We start from the raw sequence: 25,643 nt of genomic DNA on the forward strand, positions 1-25,643 counted from the left end.
TATCAAAACAAATGGAAAGTATGGAATGTGCAGTTATGGCAGCACACCAAGCCTTTTAACACTTTGTTTCATCTTTCTCATCAGCTGTTTTCCAAGATTCTGTCTGAATCTTTGAAGTGTAGTGTTGATATTTCAAACAAACACATTTTGGTGTCCTCAAAATGAAACTCTGAATGGAAAAACAGAAAATACACACAGTACACTGCAGTAAAGCTTAATGCTGTTCAACTTGTGATTGCCTGTGTATTGCCTGTAACGTTTAAGTTATCCAATCCAGTACTGTATGTGCCATTCAGACTGAACCATTCAGCAGAATTATCCCTGCAGTGGCCTAAGTAAACTGCATAGGCACATGCAGGTCCTTGCAGGCACGCTGTCAGCCTGATCACTTCCCTTCACATTGAATTTGGAAATGGAAGCTGCAGTGTGTATGTCTGTGGATGGACACATTTTCCTCGGACTGCAGTCTGTCCAGGGAGATGACTGCTGTAGTACAGCAATTTGCATGGCTAATGAGGTCTAAGGTCCACGGCAGATGTGCAGCACTCTTCAGGCTCGAATACGTGATCACTCAGCATTAGGCTGAATCTTTCAATCCAGAAGGTGAGCAATACACAAGGCCCTCATCTGTGATTGAGAACATATCAGTGTAATAAAGGTCACACACAAGGATAGGCCCTTATTGCTCATTTGTTTGCTCACATACTGTAGGTAATGATGTCCAGCCTATTTCCCAGGATCACAGTAAATATGTTACAGTCTTTTTTAACCTAATGATTTTTTGCAAAATCCCATAGCAAATACAATAGCAATGTGATATAAAGCAACAAAACAAAAACTTAAATTAAATCGCATGCTTCATTTTAGATTTTAAAATAACAGTATGTAGCAAATTAATTTGAACTAACATCCATAAAGTGTCATTTTCAACAAAAAGTTATGTGGCGGCCAAATATATATTGAAATGTCCTTCTATTATTCATGGCATATGTATATGAAAAATGGCTCAAAAACAGCAGCCTATAAGCTTACTCCAAGCTAAAGACCACTCATCACAGTAGGAGTCTAGTATCACATTAGGCAACTCAATTGCAAAACCTTAATGCTAAAAGAATAATGAGATCATATATCTTTCATGGGGAGATCTCTCATCTACATAGTTTCCTAGAGATAAAGAATCAATCATACTGCAATGCAGCTCAGAGACGAACCCAGCTATTTACTTTGACTTATGGTTTTCTTCTGTGTCACTGACATTGCATGTAACAATATTGTTATGCAAAGGAGACAGCTGAGTTTTAGCTGGCTAGCTTTTTGGCAGGTCCCAGATTTATTACCCCTTTCTATTATTATTATTATTATTATATTATTAAACTATTATTTTTTGTCCCTGGGTCTTGACACATCTAAACAGGGCAAAAGATGCAGATGATCAAAAGGAGTTGCATTAAAATAAGGTTAAACAAACAATATTATTAGATCCAATAAAATATTTATACTGTAAATGCTCTGTTAATTGTTTCTGCTTTGTCAACAGTGTAATTCATTGAACATCCACAGTATATAAAGTTGTTTGAATCTGAATTTTGAAATCTTTAAAACAGCCGTATTAGAGAATAAACAAAAGTGACTGGGCCATTCCTAGTGAGGTCATTAAGCTAGCCTCCATGGACAATAGCATGAATACAGCAAGAACAGACATAAAGGGAAGAGGAAGTAAGAACACAGAGGAAAGACAACTATCATCATCCATCATCCTCCTCCTCTAAACAGCTGGTAAAGAGAGAGAGAGAGCGCCTCTTTCCAGTTAGGCTTGAAACTAGATTCTATCTATCAGTGAAAGAGTGCTGAGAAGAGATCTTGCTGTCTTATTTATTTGGAAATTCTCATTTCCTTTATTGTGGGGCACACAGGCTAAAAACATCTCTCCTACTACTCCTACTATGGCCATGCTATTTTGGACACTAGGGAAATTGGTTCCCATTTATTGGTGAGCACGTGTTTAGAGAGGGGGTGGCAAGGTGGGGCAGTGTCTAGCATTACTCTGCTCTGTGGCTCTCTGTTCTGCTCCCAAAGGCTGCATATACTGTATATTAGATTTCTGTTTCCTTATAATTACTAAGAAAAAGCATGGCTGATTCATAGTGCTGAGGTCCTGGATTCAACTGGATCTCCCAATTCAAAGACAAGCTTGTAGGTTAATTGGTTAATTGCTCTGCAATGGACTGGTGTCCTGGGGGTTGCTTACCAGAACAGGCTCTGGCTCCCCTACAACCCTAAATCGGATAAAGCAGTAATGGAAGGATGTTTAGAGAGGGAGCTTAAGTCCTGAGAAGGATCCATTTTAAAAAAAACACAGGATCCCTCGTTGTCCTTTTAAGGTTTTGCTGTCTTTAGATTATAAGAGAAGAATTCTAGACTTTGTACTGTATGTCTCAAGAGGTCAGGCCACCGACCTGCAAATATCTGTATACAGTAGTGAAACATGTCTTTTATAACTGCATGTGGTATTTATTGTAATATATATTTGTTTGTTCTAAGTTTTGACGTTTTCATTACTCTGTTTCAAGCTGTGAATAAAAGCACACATGTTCAGTACCATGCAATGGTGAAATTATTTAATAACTTTATAATTTCCTTACATTGCAAGCCATTCTCAGGACCTGATTTTTATATTGTTTATATAATCTCCCTAATCTCCCTTTTACAATTGATCCCATTCCCAATTTTTAAGAATATGCTTCAAGGGAGAGGATAATATGCAACCAATGAAAATCAACTAAAACAGTATCTTTTATTACTCGAGGTACCTGAAGGTTAACTTTGACTGCATTTCCTGTTCTTTTCAAATTATGCAAAATGAGTCTATCTAACACATAATTCTCTATGCATTCTGTATAACACTACAAATACAACGATATTTTACTGAATACATTTTTTATCAATTATGATAACAGTTTAAGAAAAAGCAGTAATACCCAAAACAAGCAAACACATCAGGTCAGATAACAGGAGCACTATGATTTTATAATATAGTAACACAGCAATTGCATCTCCTGTAACTGAAACACTAGTGTGCAGATACAACTTGGTGTCCCAGGAGTATCTGCTAATGTTAACCCAGTGAATGTTTTTTTTTAATTAAGGGAGCTCAAATTGCTTTCATATTTTGCATTTCATGATAGTGTTTTGCATATTTTATACAGTAGGAAAGTTTTTATTAACATTTCTGGTATTACATTAGAAACAGGGTGTACTGCACTATCAGGGAAGACACATTGCTGAACAATTGCAAAATCACTTTTCACATCACAAATCACATATTTGGGTTAACGTGTTCAGTGTTTTGTGTGTGGTAATTTGTTTGGTGTGAGTGAAGTTTTATTTCATCTCTGACCCAGGGAAAAGTGTGGTGTGGACAGTTGAGGAGAGAATGCAGGCTCGCGCTGTGTCCGTTATTCTTCTTCTTGCTTGGTCTGCTAGTTTTGTTTTGTTTTTATCAATAAAGTTTGATAATCGGCCAGTGAAAGCTCTGTTTTCTTTCACATGAATGCCTAAAACCCTATACCGCACCCAGGATTTTACATTTCCAAAGGGGTTCTTGTAATAACTTCTCCATTCGTGTTACAGTTATTAACATAATTTGAAATGGATGTGTGGGGCTCAAGTAAAATAATTTTAAATTAAAATATTAATATTAAATAAAATATTATGATAAAATTAACTTAACTCCGTGGGATCTGAGAAGTTGCTGCAACTGTAGGGAGAAACAGCACTTTGTTTTTTGTACTTCTATTATTTCAAGGACACCACAAAAAAGTCCTAACATCCTGAAGGGGTAGCTTGGCAATAAAGTTGGGTTTGGCTTTGACTTTGCTCTATGCTTAACTAACAGAATTTGAAATTGAAAACAAGCATTGGGTTTTTGAACATATTCTTCACTTTTGTTGAACACACATACACATCACAGTTCTAAATTAGTTATCAGCTGAAAGCCGTTCTAGTCATGTACTGTAACATTAAAAACAACACTAATGACAAAACATCCAAACCAGGGCTCTGAACCTCAAAATGTGCAGTATGTGTAACATATTTTTTAAAAAGAATTACAAATCAAGCAGAACATCAATGAATATTTTAAGATGCCAAGCTTTGGACTCTAGAGTGGCTTAAAATAGCTCGTTTTGAATACAAGTTGAATCTCACATTTCAGACATCTATAGTCGTTATTATTATTATTATATTATATTGTTAGGGGGTGTTATTGTGATTCATCATGTGGCTGAACCTGCTCATGTCACTAAGAATGTCTGAATGAGAATCAGGTGTCTCAGCCTGTTGTGTAACAGTAATTCTTAAGACTTGTTGGGTACCTGAGCTTGTAGTGTTGTAAGTGAAAGCAGCGTCACTCCTCCGATAATGCAGATTCTGCTGTGGAACCTTGGGGACTTGCATGTTGACAAATCCTACAAGGCTCTTAAAAATGTACTAAAAATGTTGTTTTGATATTTGGAGAAATTAAAAGAAAAATAATGTGCAAAAGTTTCCTTAGAAATATGAAAAAATATAAATCTACTGAATAGTATGTTTACGTTATGAAATGGAGTTTATTAACTGAAGTTCAGGAGGGATAACAACAAGTCAATCTCACCCAGCTGCTACTAATTAAAATCATTGCAGAAATCAGTTACTATATGCTGTATATATAACAGACATCTTTTGGCATTCATCTCAAGCATCCCTCCTTCACCTTGTAGCTACCCTTGATTAGCTCCTCTCTCTATATGGGTCCAAGGCTACTCGTGCAATTGCCAGGAGGTTTCCCATGAACTAAGTGGGTTAAGCCATACCTATCCTACCAAAAGATTGTAATTCAAATATTTGCAAAGCATCTAATTCATACATGTTGTTATCCCTGGTGAAACAACATTTCATTTAGCTTCATTGTGTCTGCAGATTTTAAACTTCTATATAGGCCAGATATTTAGAGAACAGAATGTTACAGAGTTCATCTTTTTTAAGAGTGAACTGTTCATAAATTGCCTCCCGCCTCTTAAGTAAGATTAAGTGCTACTGTATAGCAATGGGTCACTCATGTCTATCCACATCTCAGAACTACAGTGCTTTCTACCATTTTTGTGATACAGACCAAATAGGAACAGCAACACAGTTTTCATCAAATAGAAGTTAAATGAAGTACATGTTGAGAATAAAAACAGCTTCAGATGAAAACCTTTCAAAGAAGAGCTCTTAATACTACAGTACATACATAACACGTGAACATACAGTATACAGTATGTATAAGGCACATATAAATAACTGGAACCAAAGTTTATATACATTTCTGAAATGTTATTATCATTTGGTTATTTGCATTAAATTATTTAGAGAAATTATTGTCAGTTAAGCAACAGTTTTAGAGAACAGACTGTGCTGAGGAAAGTCTTTTGGTGTAGAAATCTCCATTGCTTTCTTACATATCTGTTGCAGTGTGAGGATGCAAGAGCTGGTTTTGAAATGAAGCCACTGATGAAGGAGAAAAGCTGGTGAAAATGAGACACAACAATGCTAATTGAATAATTATCGACCAGGAGGAAAGGGGTTTGAGTCTGTGTCTAGGCTCCAGCATGGGAGGACAGAGAGTGAAGACTACAGAGGGATTTCTCAGTAACAACAGGGTGAGCTGGCTTACTGTACAGCTCTATTAATTAGTCCAGGGGTGTGACCAGTTCACACAGAGCCTATGTGGAATCTCACTCTCTCTGGTTACCATTTATTCCCAGGTGTGTCTTGTTTTACCCAGCTTTTCTCCTTAACTTCATAGTTCTTCTCTGTCTCAAAGCCACTTATCTTCTCAAAGCCACTCTTGGTTAGTTTGCTGGTCCACCTTTGAGGGAATGACTCAGGGTAGCTTTGAACTGGATTCAGGAAGTCACAGTCTTTGTACAGTAAATTATGTGAAGATAGTAGATTGTGTGTCTTGATTTTGTGTTTAGTAATTATTGTAAATAACCAAGTAATAGGTTTTATTCAATGCTGAAAAGAGAAGAAAGAAAACTCAATGTTTCGGCCATGGAGCCTTCTTCAGGTGTGCTCTGTTTTCTTTCTTCTCTTTTCAGCATGGAATAAACCTACTGTATTACTTGTTCCTTTGCAGCCTACGCATGTTGACGCAGCCATCCACCTGAACTATTGTAAAAAAATCTTTGTCTTTGTCTTTTAAGTTTGTCTCCTGTTTAATACTCTAGCATTAAATTGCGCTCGAATAAAAAGATCCATGAGACCATGTTCAGAACCATCCCTAACTGTAGGGGACATTTTATTAACTGAGTTATGTGTTAGATTTATTAAAAGTGGTGTGAGGCTTCAACATTTAAAACCCTTCTGCTAATGGCATTTGGTATCAAATTCTGTTTAAATTTTCTAACATTTTGTAGGTTGGTGATGTGCTTATACACATTCATTTCATTTGATTGGTGATTGCTGTGATGCATACTCTACTCAACCTAAGGAGGGAAAAGAAAAAAGATCAGGATTTGTATCAAAGGAAATATATAATAAGCATGGCCGCTGAAAATGGTCTTTTTAAGATACATATATATATAAATTGGTTGAACACGGTGGTGTTTGTCGACCCTCCTGAAAGTTCGTTACAACAACCGAGATCTCTTTTACTTCTGCTACTCTAACTCCTAATCCTCTTTGACACCACTTACTGAAAAGCAACTTATATCACAGTAAGCTCCTCTCTCTTCCTTGCATTTGTCTTTCTGTATCATGCCCCTAATCCATCTAAACCCTTGCTGCTATCAATTGATTAATGACTTTCTCAGGACTAAGCCAAACCCGGGCCGATTAAGCCAAACATTCTTATCCCCAACTTCTAAATATATATATGTTCAATGCATTTTTGTAATGGGTTTGGTTATTCCTCATGACAAATAACCCAAATTTGTATTATTTCTGTGTTATGAATGTTCTGATAATGATAATAGCTGTGGAAGTGCAGGAACCTACAGTACAAAGTAAAAAATGTTGGCTTGTGGAATACTACTCAGTAGCTGGGCTTCATGACTTAACTATTCCAACTAGGTTGGAATTAGCAAGACAATAATTAATTCATAATAATTAAATTCTAAATGAATTTAACAAACCTGAAACAATATAACTGAAAAATTAAATCACAATATGTTATAAAAGAACAAACTAAAAATGAACAACATTTTTTTAGTCTTGTGTTCAGATTTAATTACAGGTGTGAAGGGCACCTCTCCTTAGGTTTGATTTTCCTAAGAACTTGATTTTGTTTACATAAACACGAGGAGTCAAGCACAGAAAAAATACTGATTCTGGTATCCATTGTGGCTAACAGAGTGTCAAGCAGAATTGGCAGAGGGGTATTTTGAACTAAATTCCCCTACATTACAGAGAGATAGGGCTTAGTAATTCACCTGCTTGCTATAAAATTCAATTCTCAGTTATCTCCTAACCCCAACAAAGCTCCCTGTTCTGCTCTGTAGAAATACAAGTTTCATTCTCATAAGTGCAGGAATGTAGTTTTGACAATTATTTTAACTTAACAGACCCCCATTCATTTGGCTGCTTGTTTTTGTTATTCTATTCATTGTTTTATATATTTTCTATTAGTATCTTGGTACAAAGCGAAAAACATTACTAATGGAAAAGCAAGAACTTGCCAAAACAAACTCCATTAATCAAGGTGATAAAAAGTTAGTATTTGTTTAATCATGTTGACGAAGTGATTGCTTAAACACACTCTATCTTCATACTGTCTCTTTTGATCTATAATGGCTTGTCTCGTCAACTTCCTGCTTGAAAAAGTGATCATGGTGTCTTTGTTTTTAATCATAGCACATTTTCTTTCTTATCTCTATGTTCAATAACAATCAAAGAAAATCTGCAACAACAAAAAGTCTCACTTTGTTTCTTTGGATTAAGTTAAGTCAGCAATGCCTGTTTTCTGACCAGCTCCTGTCAACTGTAACAAGAAAAAAATAAACACCTAAAAGTATTAAAACAATGCTTTGTGTTGTAATATGCACATATTCTAATTTTTATATTATAAAATGTATAATATTATAATACTTATTATACATTATATTCACAGGACCCTGTGCTTGCCCAAAAGCATGCCCTTTTGACTTGTTTTATCAATGATTCAGTTTGACAAACAGTGCATAGTGTAAAAAAATACCATCAATACAGGAGATGTGTTTACTTCAAATTTTCAGAATGACAGACAAACAAACAACATGAATCCAAATCAATGAGCCCATCAGCATCATTACAATGTGATTACACCTTACTGTCAGGAATATCTGGAATTCTGTTGTCTGCAGACATAAGGGAAGCACATAGGCATCAACGAGAAGCAAACATTATGAATTTCATCAGAAATATCATATTTAAATTGGAAAACAGAATTGCTTTTGGATGTAGTGATGAAGTAACAATACTGTATACACCCTGCCATAAAACTAAATTACACAACGGATTTCTTTCTGAAACTCACAGTACAATGGAGATCAACATCAAGTATGATATTATTATTATTTCTTCTTCAGTGACTTGAAATATTTTGTGATATTTTAATTTAAAGAAATAACTGAAGCTTAAAAAATTCTCACATTTATGGATTATTAACATGAATTATAATACTTAGCAAGAAAAACTCAAAACTGGATTTGTTAATAGTAGTTCAGGTAGGTACAGTAGCTGCGTCAGCATGCGTAGTCTGCAAAGGAACAAGTAATAGGTTTATTCCACGTTGGAAAAAGAAGAAAAGAAACACAACGTTTTGGCTGTGGAGCCTTCTTCAGGTGTCACTGTTAAAAGTATACTAGTATGATCCATTATTGTCATTATTAAAAGGCAGTTTTACACAGAACTGAAGAAAAATCATATATATTCCATCTGTTTTCTAGACTCACACATTAATGTTAATGTATTCTTTCGTTTTCATAAATAACTAGTATTAATGATTATGCAGTAGCAGGACAAAAAATATTCCTTCCTTCCTGGGCTACATTGCATCTTGCACTGTTTAAATCAATCTTTCTGTTTCCGAGAATTATACGAAAGATTTGTTTTAGTCCTTGCATTAAGCATATATAAATAATAATATACTATGTTTATACCAGTACTGTACAAAAACCAATATTAATGTCAAAGCAATGTTGTTCACAATGTTTCCATTCACTTGTACTCATGTTGTTTGTTTTAGATAATGAAATAAAAAATGAACAGTCATTCAAGAAAGTATGGAGTGAAAATAAGAACCAATACTTGCAATGTTATACTGTCACGCATCATTAGAAAGTCAGCACTGTAAAGCTGCCTTTGTCTTTTCTGTTAGAAACAAATAGGACCAATAGCATGTTGACAAAGCAAAGAGAATTAAATTAGCTGCATAATGAAAGCAATAAGAGTTTCTTATGAATTATTAAAAGAAGCAGAATGGACCTTACAGAAGGCATATCACTTTGGCAGTAAACTAGAAAGAACTGTAGAAGATAAATGTTCAAACAGGTAACAAAACCAGTTTATCTAAAACAAAATGTATTGTACTTATGACTCAGTTGCATCATAAACACCAGCTATGTTTACGTTTTTTTTGTTTTTGTTTACCAAATCAATTCGTAAAACACAAGAAAAGTATTTGACAAACTGGTCGATAAAAAATTAGTACATTTCATTGATCTTGTTTTATGTCATAAGCTATCGTTTTCAGTAGAACTGGAAAGTACCGGACATATGCAAAGCACTCAGTTTCACATCTGACCTGTTTGTGCACCTGCCACAGGATAAAAACTACAATGACATTCACATTTCAGGAAATACATTTATTAATTATTGTATTTCTGGTTGGAATGTGGAATTAAAAATTTAAGACAGGGCTAATCACTACCCTCTTTGGGTGTTCTTATGAGAACTGTCTTTCTTATAAAAACACATGAATCTGGGAGTCAAGTAAACTACAGTAGATGATTTAAATAACAGAAACAATGTGATTTTCTTAAGCTTATATTAATATATTTATATTAATAAATGTCATTATTTCCATATTTTAATATGAAATAAATATACTACATTTTTACTCAATATGGAATAGAAAAAGTCTCTTTTTTCAGGAATAAGTCAAGTACAAATAATTCCAGTTGATCTAGTATCTGTAAATTACTACAAATTAAGGGAAGAATATATTATGTATGCATTATTAGTGAAGCATAATGAAATGTTACCTTAAATAAGCTTTTTCATGTCACAACAGATGAAAATTAATTGGCACACTCACAAGAATCCATCTCTCCTCTTCAACAAAAGAAAACTGCTTGCAGGTCAGCTAATCCCAGAATTTCAAAAAAGTTATTACACTGATCAGTGTGGCTCACTGATGGCACTGTGTCCTGAGGCAGTGATGGTAATGGTCTGTGTCAGAAAGAAAAACAATTTCCACAGCCCTTAACCTTAGTGCTCTAGAAGGAATAACACACCATTGTGCAATTTAAGACTAAAAAATCACAGAAATATAAAGGTTTCTAAGAGATAACAAGCCCTGCATTTCTACTAATACTACCAAGCTACCAATAAACCCTTTTTTCAGTGCTTTTAAAGCCTCTGCACTTTTGGTTCTTTACATGTTTTTGTTTTAGTAGGTTTGCTCTAACTGCTGCAGATACTGTATTTTGCCTCTGTGTGTGCTGATGTAAATACTGTGGTTCTTAGTGGGATACCTTGTTATGAATTATTAACAGTATTAATTTTATTTAATATTATTTTTAAAAATGGAAGAACTTAACTGAAGTTCAAAAGGAATGAATTTCACCGTAGCTGTTCTAAACCATAATCATTGCCGAGATCATTTCTCAAAGCCATGTACTGTAAATGACACACAAATCTCTTTCTGCATTTGATTTTATGCATCTGTGCTCCGTCCCAACTTCCAACTTGAGGAGGTTGTAACTGCCTCTTTCTATTGCCAGGGGGCTTAGAAAGTAGTAATCAATAATAATAATTCCTTACAGTTACTGTACATAGCACTTTTCTGGACACTCAAGTCAAAGCGCTTTACATGTATGGGGATTATACCCCACAACCGCCAATGTGTAGCCCCACCTGAATGATGCGACGGCAGCCATAGTGTGCCAGAATGCTCACCACACATCAGCTATCAGTGGGGAGAACAGAGTAATGAAGCCGCTTCATAGATGGGGATGATTAGGAGGCCATGATTGGTAAAAGCCAATGCCAGGGTTACACCCCTACTCTTTTTGAGAAACAACCTGGGATTTTTAATGACCACAGAGAGTCAGGACCTCAGTTTTACAGTACATCTCATCCAAAGGATAACACCTTTTTACAGTATAGTGTCTTCATCACTATACTGGGGCTTTAGCACCCACACAGACTGTGGGGTTAGCACCCCATACTGGGCCCACCAACACCTCATCCAGCAGCAACCTTAGTGTTTTCCAGGAGGTCTCCCATACAGGTACTGACCAGGCTCACACCTGCTTAGCTTCAGTGGGTTGTCAGGTGGGAGTTGCAGGGTGATATGCCTGCTGGCAATCCTAATCTCACTACACATAAATATCCAATAAACAATTTCGAACATCTTGGGAGTCATTATTCCTCATTTAATAACTTTTTTTTATTTTTTTACATAATAACATTTTAAACATAAGGGACAATGAAAAAAAGCAGAATATGACAACAAAAAGGAAAGAAAAAACAGAAGGGATAATTCTGTAAATGAAGAAATGTTTTTGCTTAGGATTACACACTTATTGCAATGACACGACAAAGTCTAGCTGCACAGATGCAGCCATTCAGAATGCGCACCAAAACCTATGTCTGAAGAAAATTAACTTTGCTTTACTTCTATAAGATTTTGCTTGGCGAATTTAGGTTTTCAGTGCCCGGAGAAGATCGAAAGGTGACATTTGGTGTACGTTAGAAGTAGCTTCATTTACTTTGTTGTATTACTTCTTTAAATCCTCTTAATATGGAATATTCATATGGAAAATAAAGGGAAATTTTGGTAGCTGAAAAAAATATCTTACTAAGAATATAAATTTTCAGAACATAAATGCAATATTAATTTATAATTAGTTCAGGTTGGTAGTTGCATCAGCATGGGTAGGCTGCAAAGGAACACGTAAAGGTTTATTCCATGCTGAAAAGAGAAGAAAAGATACACATCGTTCACCTGAAGAAGGCTCCACAGCTGAAACGTTGTGTTTCTTTTCTTCACTTTTCAGCATGAAATAAACCTCTTCTTGTTCCTTTAATTTATGAATAAATATTTGCAGTACTTTATATAGTTGGTAGTAATAGATGAAAATAAAAAAATGAGTTACACAACAGTGTTCTACCTGCTTCATAAACATGTTCTACATCAAATTCTTGTACTTGGTCACTTGCTGTAGTTAATTTGGCAAAGACTTGACATACTGTACTAATTTTAACTTTACTTCTCATAAACACTTCCAAGGGTTACCTGCAAAAGCAGACATGGGGTGGGGGAGGGGTGTACGTCTTCATGCTTCCAGGAACACAAAGGACTTCACACCTCTTGATTGGCCTCTCTTTCTGTCCCCTGCTCCCGCCTCTCGCTCCTCCTCCCTCCCAGCCTTTGTTCTACTGTTACATTACCTTTGCCTACTGCCTTGTCTCTCTCACACCTGAAGAAGGCTCCACGGCCAAAACTTTGTGTTCTCTTTCTTCTTTTTTTCAGCATGGAATAAACCTATTACTTGTTCCTTATTTTAATGTGTATTAAATCAGAAAAAACACATTTGATTTACAAGAGACTATAATATTTTTTTACAAATCCAGGTAACTTAAGTAACCTTGCATTGTGAAACAGCCCCAGGGTGTCACATTTGCTAACGTAGCTCTACACTATGACAGTTCATTAATGTTATTACTTCATTTATAATTAATATTGTGTTAATATTTAACCAACTGTTACTGTATGTATAAAATTAATACAAATGCCAATATTCTATACAGTTTATTTATTATATTTTGTTATTAGAGGACAGGTACTGTATTTATTATCCCCAAGAGGCAATCTGGAAAGACATTTTGCATTGGTTGTAAATCGAATCTACCTCTAGGCCTCCTATGTACTAGACAAGAATTTTACCACTGAATCACCAATGTGTCACTCTGATGGGATGAGCTTAATTAAATCCATTACACTGCGAAGAATCTTTATATATACTATACAATGTTACATATAAACACCACTGATGTTATTATTCCTTGCAGAGGAAGTTAAACTATGCCTTCCCCCAAGTGTTTTTAGAAAAATGTGTTTTCTTTAATGAAACACCCTTAATATAGTGCAGACTTGTATCAACTACAATGCAACTTACAGTACGGAAACATAAGACTTTTTGAAGACATATAAATTACCAATGGCTTCTTTTTACGTGTTTAGTTTCTTTTAAATACATTGTTTTGAAATCTACTATGCATCCTGATGAAAAAAAAGAAATACAACATTTTCTGGAATGAGAATACTATAGTTAAAGTTTATGTAGTTTCACAAAAAGTTCCACAAATTTATTTAGACATCAGTGGTTTTAAAGAAAACAAAAATGTAGGAGCAACGATAAAGAAACGTTTGGTCCTCACACACAGATCCTCTAATTTTAATGGTTTATTGTATAAAACTAAAAAAATGAAACATGAAATAACACATAGATTCCGTTTTCCTGATGTTCTAATTTGGTGACACCGGGCACAGGTACAGGTGAAACGGCCTAACTCATAATAGCTTACAAATAGCTTAAAGTTACTGTATGCAAACTAATATAATTATTGCACATTTGTTTGGTCCGCTCTTCATCCCTCTATTATAAATAGTACATATAATATACATCTTTCCTGAGGGGTAGGTTAGGTTTGCCTGCATTTAATGATAAACTTATACTAATGTAGCATTATGTTTCTTTGAGGCACACACAGTGACACTGTGGGATAAGAGAATCAAGAGCTAAAATGTAAATGCAGGTACTGTAACCTTGGACTTTGGCAGAAATACAGACATGGAGAACTGGGTGGGGAGTGTACAAATACAATAAATATATATATGGATATACTGTAGATATAAATTATGGGAATAAAAAGGGGGGTGGAGCCTTTTCCATGTACAATCTTCAAATCAGAGGACAACTATTTAATCTTTTTTTTCAGGAAAGCCCAAGACACAGAATTAGAACTGTTTTGGCTTTAACTGGAGTATTCAATTAAACAATTAACCTAATTATTTTCTGAATTTGACATGCATAATATTTTTCATAAGGTTTTTTACAGTTCATTACAGAAGACATTCAGTCCTTTAAAAGGAACATTAAAGGTTACCTATGGATACCGCCTAGGAATCTGATTAGATGTATTACAATTATACATCTACGGTAATTAAAGAATTAGATCAATGATGTAACTGAGACCTTGGGTGGAACAAAAACCAGAAAACCCTAGGTCCTACAGGAACTGAGGCTGAGACCTCAGGGTTGGATAGTTCTGTCCAAGAGATAATTAATTTTAATTCCACTTGATTGATAATGTCTGCATGCTCTTGAAACACATCATAAACTAGTATGGTGTTCCTTATTAGACAGATGTACTGTATAGATGAAAGGTTACATTTAAGAACCATTAAGGCAACATTTTTTAAATTGTGATGTGTGATTAAATGCCTCCTTGTTACACGGAATCCAAATGGACAGTTCAGCAACAGTCATTTATATATATATTATTTATATTTTCTATTTAAACTCTCAAGGATAGGACATAGTGTATTGTATATAGATCATAAAATAGTCTATTTCCCAGGGTTATTTATAAAATAGTCTACATCCCAAAGAGATTTTTATATTAATAGCAATAAATTATAATAATAATAACTTTATGGAATAATGTGCACATTACATAAGAGATACCTTACAATTGCAAATGACAGAAGCCGTCATGAAAAATGATCCCTTTTGGATCGTGTGACTAATATGTTCCAGTCCCCATGTTCTGGCTTTTACCCATAAAGAAAGCCTGTAATTCCTTTATACCTATTTATTGTGGCCAGCTTTACCTAACCATTTGAATAATTCAAGGAATTTGTATCATGTTCTGACCTGTGATCAGGTTTTGAAAGGAGGACATATAATATTAATTACCATCCTGCTAACCAATTTACTTTTACATGTTTCATAATTTACTAGGTCCCACTCTCACAAACAAAAATCTATCTTTCTGGGTTAATGCAGATTTTTTTCCCATATTATGCAAGTAATGCATTTTCCGTTTGGGTGAGGAAGAGAAAATTAACTGCATCTGAATACAACTGGGACAGACTATACTTAGACAAGAGTGATGAGACACAATGAAATTTCATAAAATATGAACTAGAATGGATGTGGGAAAAATTTGTATATTTATTACTTATTTAGTAAAGTCAAAAGGAGAACCTTAGGGAAAAACAAAATGTCAATGCATGTATCTAAATTATTTTACCTTAATGCTATGAGTATTAGAAACAAAATGCAAGAAATACTGTAGAAGCAACTGTATTATCAGATAATTATGATGTAATTTAAATCACATTATCCTGCCTTGCACCTGTTGCTTTTTGGGATAGGCTCTAGGCCACAGCAAGCCTGAACTGGACAACCGGTTATTGAAAGTGATGATGATGATGACAAAGCCTTACCAATTCAGGAAGGCTAACTATGAATGAGTGATAATAGCTTAAGAATGTATAAGATTGGAATAATAATTTAACAATAATAATTGCTTGTACTTTTATAGTGCGTTTCTGGACAAGCCACTCAAAGCACTTTACAGGTAATGGGGACTCCCCTCCACCACCACCAATGTGCAGCCCCACCTGGATGATGCGAAGGCAGCCATAGTGCGCCAGAATGCTCACCACACATCAGCTATTAGTGGGGAGAAGAACATAGTAATGAAGCCAATTCATAGATTAATAGGAGATTATTAGGAGGCCATGATTGGTGAGGGCCAATGGGAAATTTGGCCAGGACCCCGGGATAACATCCCTACTCTTTTAGAGAAATACCCTGGGATTTTTAATGACCACAGAGAGTAAGGCGTTTTACGTCTCTTCTGAAGGACGGCACCTTTTTATAGGAGGAATAGGAGGGCTAAACAAATGGATAGGAACAGCTTAAAGATATTTTGTTTAAAACATAATAAAGATTCATCAAAGCCAAGAAAGCAATGACTGAATAAATAAAACATTTAAGGAAGATATGAGGAGAGTACTTTATAAAACATTCACAAAATAATTCAGTTACAGATATTAGAAAAGCCAAGGGTGACATACAAATGTACAATATACTGCAATCAAGATTAAACTTAATAATGAATAATTACAAAAGCAAGAGAACAGTAAGAATAAGGTAAAATGTCTCAGAGATAACAATGGGACATTTATAGATGATGTAACAAAAATGGCTGATGTATTTAATGAATATTTCACTCTGCTATTTTACTTACTGGTGTTTTCCAAAGAAGAAACCGAATTATGACAACAACCTACGGCTATGTGAACACACAGTCGTATATCAAATAATATTAGCACAGAAGAGGCAGAAGCCTTATAGATTCTTGACAAACGTAAGATTAAACAAATCTTCGGGGCCTGGTGGTATTCTACCAATTGTACTTAGACAAACAAGCTGTGTTATTCATTGGAATTAACAAAACTCTTCCAGAAGTCTCTTGAGACAATACACTGGCTGGAAAATAGATTATTGTAGTGCAAATCCATAAAGGGGGATAAATCTGTGCAAAGTAATAAGTCTTTGTACATATCTTGTGCAAAGAGCAATAAGTGTTACTTTTATTACTTAAAAAGTTATGGAAACAATAGTTACCACTAAACAAGATTAGATTTTCAAAATGCGTTTGATAATGTCCCTCACAGCAAATGAATTCTCAAATTGTAGGTAGTAGGCATTCATGGTTATACATGGATAATGGATTAAGAACGGCTTAATGGACAAGGAATAGAGAGTACAGATGAGAAACAAATGCTCACAGTGGGGAGACGTGTTTAGTACAGGGATCGGTATAAATACCATGGCTCTGTCTAATTTATATCGATATAAATTTTGCTATAGTTAGTAAATTAGTCAAGAGGCAGCTTATACCAAAATAAGAAAATTAGCTTATAAGGTGCAAATGAAGTTCAAAATTGTAATTGTCATGTACCAAAAACAACAACTGCAAACGTAAAATGGGAGGCACTCTGCTTGAAGTGGCTACATATACAGTAGGAAACACTACACTACAGACACTATTTACATATTATAAATTCTGTGGGAGGAGGAATAAAAAAGATAAACTTAATGTTAGGATGTATATTGTAGCTAAAATTCAGAATTCAAATATGGGATATTATGCTAAAACTGTATAAAGTAGCAGTGAGGTTTTATTTAGTATACTGTCAAAGTCATGGTCATCAAGATGCAAGACATACAACTAGTATGGAATCAGTTCACAGAAGAACAGATACATTTCTGAGCTGAAACAACTGCCTTGCATTTGTAGGTTTAAAGAGCCTTATTGTTCTTTTAGCCTTTTAACAATACCTTATTATTAGTCTTCAACAAGGAAGACTAAGAGGGGACCCTAAACATTGCAGGACCTTCAAAGGCATTGTTAAAGTGAACTCACTGGCCATCTTTAGAATCAGCATTAAAACATGTACCAGAGGACACAAGTGGAAACTACAGGGAAGTGCATTTTTACACAAAAGGTGGTGAGAATATGGAACAAGCTGCTAAGCCATGTTTGTTGAAGGTGATATCCTGGCTTCAAAAAATGGCTGGGTGAGATCCTTGGATCAATTTGCTACTGAAAAACCACAGGAACAAGATGATCCAAATTGTTCCCCTCATGTCTGTATTTTGTTATGCTCTTATATTCTTACAAGTGTATTGACCATGCCTAACAGGACCCTTTAACACAAAAGTGTGCCCACTGTATAGTACTGTATAGCATTAATTGGATTTTAAAGCGCGATCCTGAAATTACAATTTTAGCCTCCTTGGAAAACTATATACAGTAATTGGTACTTTTTATGTGCAATACACAATTACAAGACACCTACTAAGATCATCAACCAAACCACTTAGTATTCAGATACCAGCTGCGAGCTCAGTTTTGAGCTGACTGTCCAATCCTGCTTTCAATCATAAAATCATAAAACAATCGTTTTTCATCATCAGAACAGCATGCCAACTGTTGTGAAGCAGAGAAAAAAACAGTAAGTATGACAACATAGATATTTTCCCCAGATTTGATTATTATTTATGGACTATTTATTTAGTCAGTAAAATCTGTCACTGTCAATTCATTTACAGTTCTATTTTGGTATAAATATTACAATTGATTGCCATAAAAATGCACATTTATCTAAACACACAGACAACTTTCTAGTTACTGTAGTATTTCCAATAGAAGTACAAAAATATAACATACAACCCAGACGCTATAAGGTTATTCTATACTAATAATTTTGGGGCATCTTATTCAGTGAGCAATTCTTCTCAAGGGAGATGATGGTAAGAGAGTTCTGTGATTTCCTCAGGTTTGTCTAATGAAGAAACTTATCATATTGAGCATTTCACCTCTCAGGGGTCCTTGAATACATTTCTACTCAAGCTGGAGGTAATTAAAATTAAGATTTCAAAGGCAGAGACTCTCACTAGGGATCACTAGGTAGGCAGCACTAAAAGAAATGTCATTTTCAGCTCTTCTGAGTTTCTTGAAAAGCAATCACAAAACAACAACAACAACAAGGATCCCATGCAACCCTGTATTGGATAAAGAGGTTAGAAAATGGATGGAATTAAAAAAAGGAAGAACAGTATGTACTGTACGTGATGGTTAATACAGACCAACATAAATAAGCATTTTTTTACTATCCATCCATCCACTTTCTAACTGCTTAATCCAATGCAGCGTTTTAGGGTAGTCATGGCCTAACCAGGCAAGCAACAGGTGCAAGGATGCAGGCACAGACTTGCACACACTCAAGCCAGGGCGGTTTTTCCATGAGCCATTATGTCCTGGACTGTGAGAATAAACCAAAGGACCCGGAGGAAACTAATGGAAACAAGGGGAGAACGTACAAACCCCAAGCAGATACCTGAGAACTCAGGGCCCTAGCACTGAACGCAGCAATGTTAACAAACGCACCACTGTGCTGCTGCTTTAATTTAAAACTGAGCGGTAGACTGATGTTTTCTGAGGTGTTAAAATGCATGTAACAAAAAGCTCTCCAATTTGGATGCTGAAGTAGTTTTTCAGTGATAGGATGTGAAAACTGGTTCAAATACAGTACATGTGGGTATAATTCTACATATGCAAGTACTTAACAAATATTTGGGGATGTGAACATTTACCAGAAATTAGAAATAAACTGGTCTAAGATACACAATTGCAATTCTGTTTTAGCTTTGATTTTGATTTACTGTTGAATGTCACAGATATTTCATTTTCTTACAATTAGCAACAGATACCACCCTTTTTGTCATCTAAGGAAAGCAGAAGAGTAAATTTGTCAGATTTTATCCATACTAATGTATGCTGCGCAGCATACTGCTCTGTAGGTGGATGAATGGTAGGTGGAGAAAGCCCATCACACTGGGCTTATCTTTGTGAACATGTAGGCCCTGGAGTAATAAACAACTTCAGAGAGAAATTCTTACCAGCTCATCGTGCAGGATAAACTGTAGGCTGTTATCCAGGATAAAAGGCAATTTCAAAATACTGCATGAGGAACACTTCGCTATACATTTAACCTTGAATGCGTTTTTAAATCAAATTTAGAGAATGTACATTTTTTTGAAACTGCAAATTTCCAAGTAAAATTTCATTAAACATTGTTGAAATGTTTTAGTTTTGGTCCCTTTGGTCATTTATGTACATAACATAAATCATGAAATTGTGTTGTGTTCACTGAATGAGCAGTTTATGAACATTTGCACAAAGTTTAATGCCATAGGGTCTATTCATGATCAAGTATTTTATGTTAAGAAAATATAAAACAGGGATATTATACAGTATGTATTACGAAGTAGGTTTGTGATTTTTTCCTGAACGGCTCATGGAAAGTTAATGAAAAACCCCCTTTTTTTCACAGAACAACAGTAAAAGGTAAAAAAAAATATATGTCCATATATACTGTATACAGTATATAGTTAGTGTGAAGCATTTGCCTTAGGTCTTACTGCATTTACACTTTTCTTTTTAAGTGAAATAAAAAGCCTGCATAAAGTTTGATTGAGCCTCTGTTTATGACCGTTTATTGTGACCAACAGGGATCAACTGTGGGCGGCTGGTCAGCCAGGCTCAATATCCTACTGCGACAGCTGGACATTGATTAATGTTGAGGTGGGAGTAAGTTTGCATCCTTTGATAGTTTTTCCCTTACAAGGGAAAGAAAAAAATGAGAAACACGTGCACGTTTCCTCTGTAGACTAGTATCACTGAAAATCATTCTGAAATTAAAACTGTCATTTATAAGTGACAAAATTCACAGTGCAGAAAATATCCTATTTTATTAGATGTAAAAAATGGATTTTACAGTAGCTTAACTGCACAGTAGGTTAGTTCATATTTGCTCCTAGCCATTTTAAAAAATAAAATAACCAAAGAAGGTAATTGATACATTTTTATTTACAATGATGACTTACATAGCACCCATTTAACCAGGAGGGCATCCTTACCCAAACAATATGACCTTCCTCAAGGTTAGAACAGCAGGTTCCCACCCAGATTGCTTCAAGTTCCAATTGCAGAGCCCTAATCACTTCTCCAGCAGTGCTTTCCTATTTTGGTGCGTTTCATTCACCCAACCAAATTATAATTGCCAATTGTTTTCTTTCTTCTATTTTAGAACAATGACTTATAAAAGCTTTGTCTAATTTACAATGAATAATGCTCAATCATTTTATGACAACACTAATGGAGCAGGCTGTGTTAGGACAGCCAATAGACCTTAAAAATACCAAGAGACCGGTGTGAAACATGTGAAACATGGAAAGTGAACATGGAAAGAGACACAAAGAGAGACAGAATAAACTGTAAACTGTACTGGTTTAGCTAGTAAATTCTAGTTCCAGTTTATTCCAGAAAACCTGTATTGTACAGGAATTCTATAAGGGTTCCCTTTCACATTCAGCACATGTACCAACATTGTTGTATGAAGACAACAGTCCCGAGCAATTAGACTCAGCAGTGTCATGTGTTGGACCTATTTTCTCTGGTCACAGAACACAAAACAGATTAGTTACCAAACTAATTAACTTTCTAGCGACTGATACCTTAACATAAAAAAGATGACACACGCAATGCTGACGTAAACACACTTTAATAATTTAAAACCGTGTATAATCTGATATCACTTGCCTTAAAAGTCCATGTATAGCTTACAGACCACATGTTTTATTGATAAGCTCCTCTTTTAATTTGTTTTTCTGTGACTAAAAGTAGGTCACCTCAGTCCAGTAACCTGATTGGCTGGACAACTCTTGTTAACTACACATTCTTTTAACATTTAAGGTCAATATTCTAAATGTCATGCAAAATAAATTATCAAACATTACCAGACCTATTTAAATAACATTAAAATTCATGATCTTTTCTGTTTGTGTTTGCCCAAAGTTTAATCTTATAAGTATGAAAGATCAGGTAAAGCACTCTAAATGATGACAGTTCCTGCTGCTGATAATGAAGTAAATCAACACAGAGTACAATCATTGTGACCTCTCTTGTCAGAATGATACAATGCACACTGCATTAAAAGAGGTAATAACAATATAATGGGAGGGAAAATGCTTGTAAAACACATCCAGTTTTAACATTTTCTTTGAAATTAGACAAATGTTTTCACATGCCAGCAATTTCTGTATGTTTTTCCCTTTAGAGTAGTGGGGGTTTGCAGGTATCTGCACAATGTGGACCTCTCCTAAAATAAACAATACAGACATAGTTGTATTGGTATGTTCTTGCTCTACTTCCATTATAAAAGCTGTCAGTCCAACCATCCATCCATTTTCTAAGCACTCCTTACATTTAAGGGAGGAGCAACAGGGCAAACAGACACACACACTAGTCTCCCCAGAAGCCAATGAAGCTATCAGTATGTGTTTGGAATGTGGGAGGAAAGCAGAAAGCCAAGTGAACACAGGGAGAACATACAAGCTCCACACAAATAGCACTTAGGGTACAGAATTGAACCCAGGACACAAGTGCTTAGGGGCAGCAACGCTAACCACTGCACCATTGTGCCACACAGGTTGTTTTTTTTAATTAGTCAAATGTAAGTGATAACATCTTGTGCTTTACTTGAAGTAATATTATGAGGTTCAGCCATACACACTACCACCTAATTCCAGTTTCTTTTAATATGAGCTGTGATCAGTTTAATTAGTTTCTTGAAAATGAGAAATTGATGAGAAATACATTTAACCTAGAGGATATACAAAGTTTAAACAGATTCGCTTTTCTTTTTTGAATGAGATAGTATCTGTACAGCTGAAGCCATGCTTGCAGATCATATTCTTTTCTCCTGATAGACTGGAGCAAAGACAGATGCTTCTCATATTCTCAGTGGATGTCCGACGTAATGTAGCGGCTAACAGAAAAAATTAACTGAATCTGAATATGAATGGAGTGGCTTTGCAAATAAAGACTGATGATAGTGAGAACATGAAATGTGATCTGCTTAGAAATATGTGATATATTTTGTCTGTATCTTCCATGCCTAAAATATTAAAATAGTCTCAAAACCTTCTGCTGAATACTAAGTTGGGGTTGGAACTGGCCTTACTTTGTGAAATTGTGGAGACGTCACAGGACTCTCAAGCCCGGATTCCCCATGGCTTGGTCAGGAGGCTCCTTCAGCAGGAGCTGGAGTGCTTCAGAATGAGGTGCTTCATTGCCCTGCCCTCCCCCACTTGCTCCCAGAAATACCTCAGCAATCTTCAACAGGACTCCACGTGCTGTGAAACCCCAAAGACTGATCTGGCAGTTGCATTCAGTGCTCCTCATGTTTTGTCTAGGTAGTGATGCCCCATTCCATATGTTTGCTCAGTCACAATCTAGGTGGATCTGTGTAAGCTCCTTCTTGCTCTAAATATTGACTGCACAATGCAATGCAGACAATATTATTGAAGGCATAACACATATTCTGGTGTAACTGTATAAAAAAATTGACTTAAGTTTAATGACAAATTTTCACCATTAGAATGCCCTTTTTTATGTCTGGGTATTACTGGACATAAAAATTGAACTACAAGTTCCATTAGTATACTTGTACATTTTTTGTTTGTAGAATATCACAGAAAATAAAGTACACATTAGGTCTCAATGTACATACAGTAGTAGTATCATTTGTGATATTCAGTGGTCTTCTTCCACAGTAATAAAACCATCCTTAAAACAGCTGCAGTGTAGTCATGCATGTCTGTATCTTCCTTTGTTACAATGTGGAATTCTATTGCAATTCCTTATACAGTAGATAGGTGTTGAAATATTTGGATGGACCTTTTCTTCCAAACTTAGATTAAAGTGATTTAACAACTGGGTATATTTATTAAAAAAAAACAATTATACATCTAATCAAAAATGAATATTATGGGGAACATGATTCCCCAGCACTGCATGTGATAAGGCTACCTGCACCACAAAAAATGCCAATGTGGCAGAACATTCCACAACTGGCCATTCCAAAAAGACTCAAAAGACTGAAGTTAGTCACCCACTTCACCCCCTCAATCCTAATGTTTGCCACAGATACTAAAGAAAACTCTTCATGCAATCAGACATATTGGAATAAAAAATATGCTTTTAGTGGTGAGTAGGGCTGGGCGATATGGCCAAAAACATTATCACGATAAAAATTTTCATATCAGTCGATATCGATAATTATCACAATAAATGTCAAATCATTATTTCTTTCAAGTTTAAAGGCAGATTTTTTCTCCTGAGTGAAAGTTGAAGAAACCAGACAGTTAATTGGTAAATTAAAGAACTTTTTATTTTAAGAACACAACAAACACTTGCCAAACAGCAGAAACATTAAACAGATCTGTTAGCTGCCCGGTCTGCAACATACACGCGCATTCGCGCAGTATTTTGTGCGCATGCGCATATCATGCGCAAAGCATAAACATATATATCCAACATTTATAGAACTTTTGTTAAAATTATATTGAGGAAAATTATATCGCGATAATTATCGTTATCGAATTATCGCCCAGCTCTAGTGGTAAGATAAACTGCATTTAGTGATATAAACATTTTATCGGATTTCCATCAGTGACACATTAACAAGTTTATGGTGGTGAACCAAGAAACCCCTCACATTTCTTTGTTAGCTTTAGGAAAGGATAAGAAAAACTTGCAGTATTGTCAAAACTGTAGTGAAATAACTGCTAAATAGAAAATCTGGCATTATACTTTAATTCTATTATTAGTTTTGGAAGCAATTTTTGAGGACATTGCACTGGGGATAAAAAGCAGTACTATTGTACAGATAGGGCAGTGTTCAGACAGAAGGAGATAGTCATTTTAATAATATGAATCCAGATAAAGTATTTGAATAATTCTAGTGTGTTGTGGTGTGACACTGGAAAGGACCAACACAACAAGGTCATTTCATACCATAACTGTGAAAATCTACTAAAGTTACTGTATTGTTTCCATAGGCAGGTGATTACATAAATTTATTTACAAGCTCACACACAGGCGCATTATTTTAACAACCATTTTAACAACCAGATATGAAAAGTATGAAGAACTTATCCAACAAGAGTCCACTGACCTGTTTGTGAACACCTTGCTGTAGTTGTACACTTGGATTTCCAGCATTTCATTTCCATCGATGTTACTGGCAATGGGCCATCGGAAAGTCTGACAGAAATAGTAAAATCAAGGATTACAAAAATATAGCAGACAATTTTTATAAGCAGCTGCAAAATTTAGGTAAGTGTAAAACAACAACAGCAACCATGTAACCCTGCAACTCACAATTGGCTAAGCAGTTATGAGCCTGGTCAGTACCTGGATGAGTGACCTTGTGAGGAAAAACTGAGGTCACTGCTGCAAGAGATATTAGAGGGGCCAGTAGGGGGCATTCACCTTGTGGTCTGTGTGTATCTTAATGCCCCATTAAGTACAGTACAGTGACACTATAATGTAAAAATGGTGCAGTCCTTTGGATGAGACATAAAATGGAGGTCCTGACTCTTTGTGATCATTAAAAATCCCAGGGTGTTTCTTGAAAAGATTAGGGGTGTTACACCAGTGTCCTGGCCAAATTTCTCACTGGCCTTTACCAGTCATGGCCTTGTAATAATTTATGAATTGGCTTCATCACACTGTTCTCCTCCATACTGATAGCTGACATGTGGTAAGCATAGTGGCACACTATGACTGTTGTCGCATCATCCAGGTGGGTGCTGCACATACAGTAGGTAGTGTTGGAGAGGGGTCCCCCATACCTGTAAAGCACTTTGAGTGTTGTGTATTATTATTATTTAGAACAAGAGCACCAAAATATATGCATGCAAATATAC

General features: G+C 35.4%; 1 protein-coding gene across 1 annotated transcript in view; it reads right to left on the reverse strand.

Moving 5' to 3' along the window:
• otofa (otoferlin a) overlaps positions 1 to 25,037 on the reverse strand; it is a 123,080-nt gene extending 98,043 nt beyond the window's left edge. The window contains exon 1 of the mRNA XM_088933738.1: positions 24,890 to 25,037. Within this exon, the coding sequence (XP_088789864.1) occupies positions 24,890 to 24,936 (47 nt within the window). The 5' untranslated portion in view covers positions 24,937 to 25,037. The remainder of the gene's footprint in view (positions 1 to 24,889) is intronic.
• Positions 25,038 to 25,643: the final 606 nt, after the last annotated feature.

The sequence above is a fragment of the Atractosteus spatula genome, chromosome 2 (genome assembly GCF_055471065.1).
Source record: "Atractosteus spatula isolate fAtrSpa1 chromosome 2, fAtrSpa1.hap1, whole genome shotgun sequence".
Lineage (NCBI taxonomy): Eukaryota > Metazoa > Chordata > Actinopteri > Semionotiformes > Lepisosteidae > Atractosteus > Atractosteus spatula.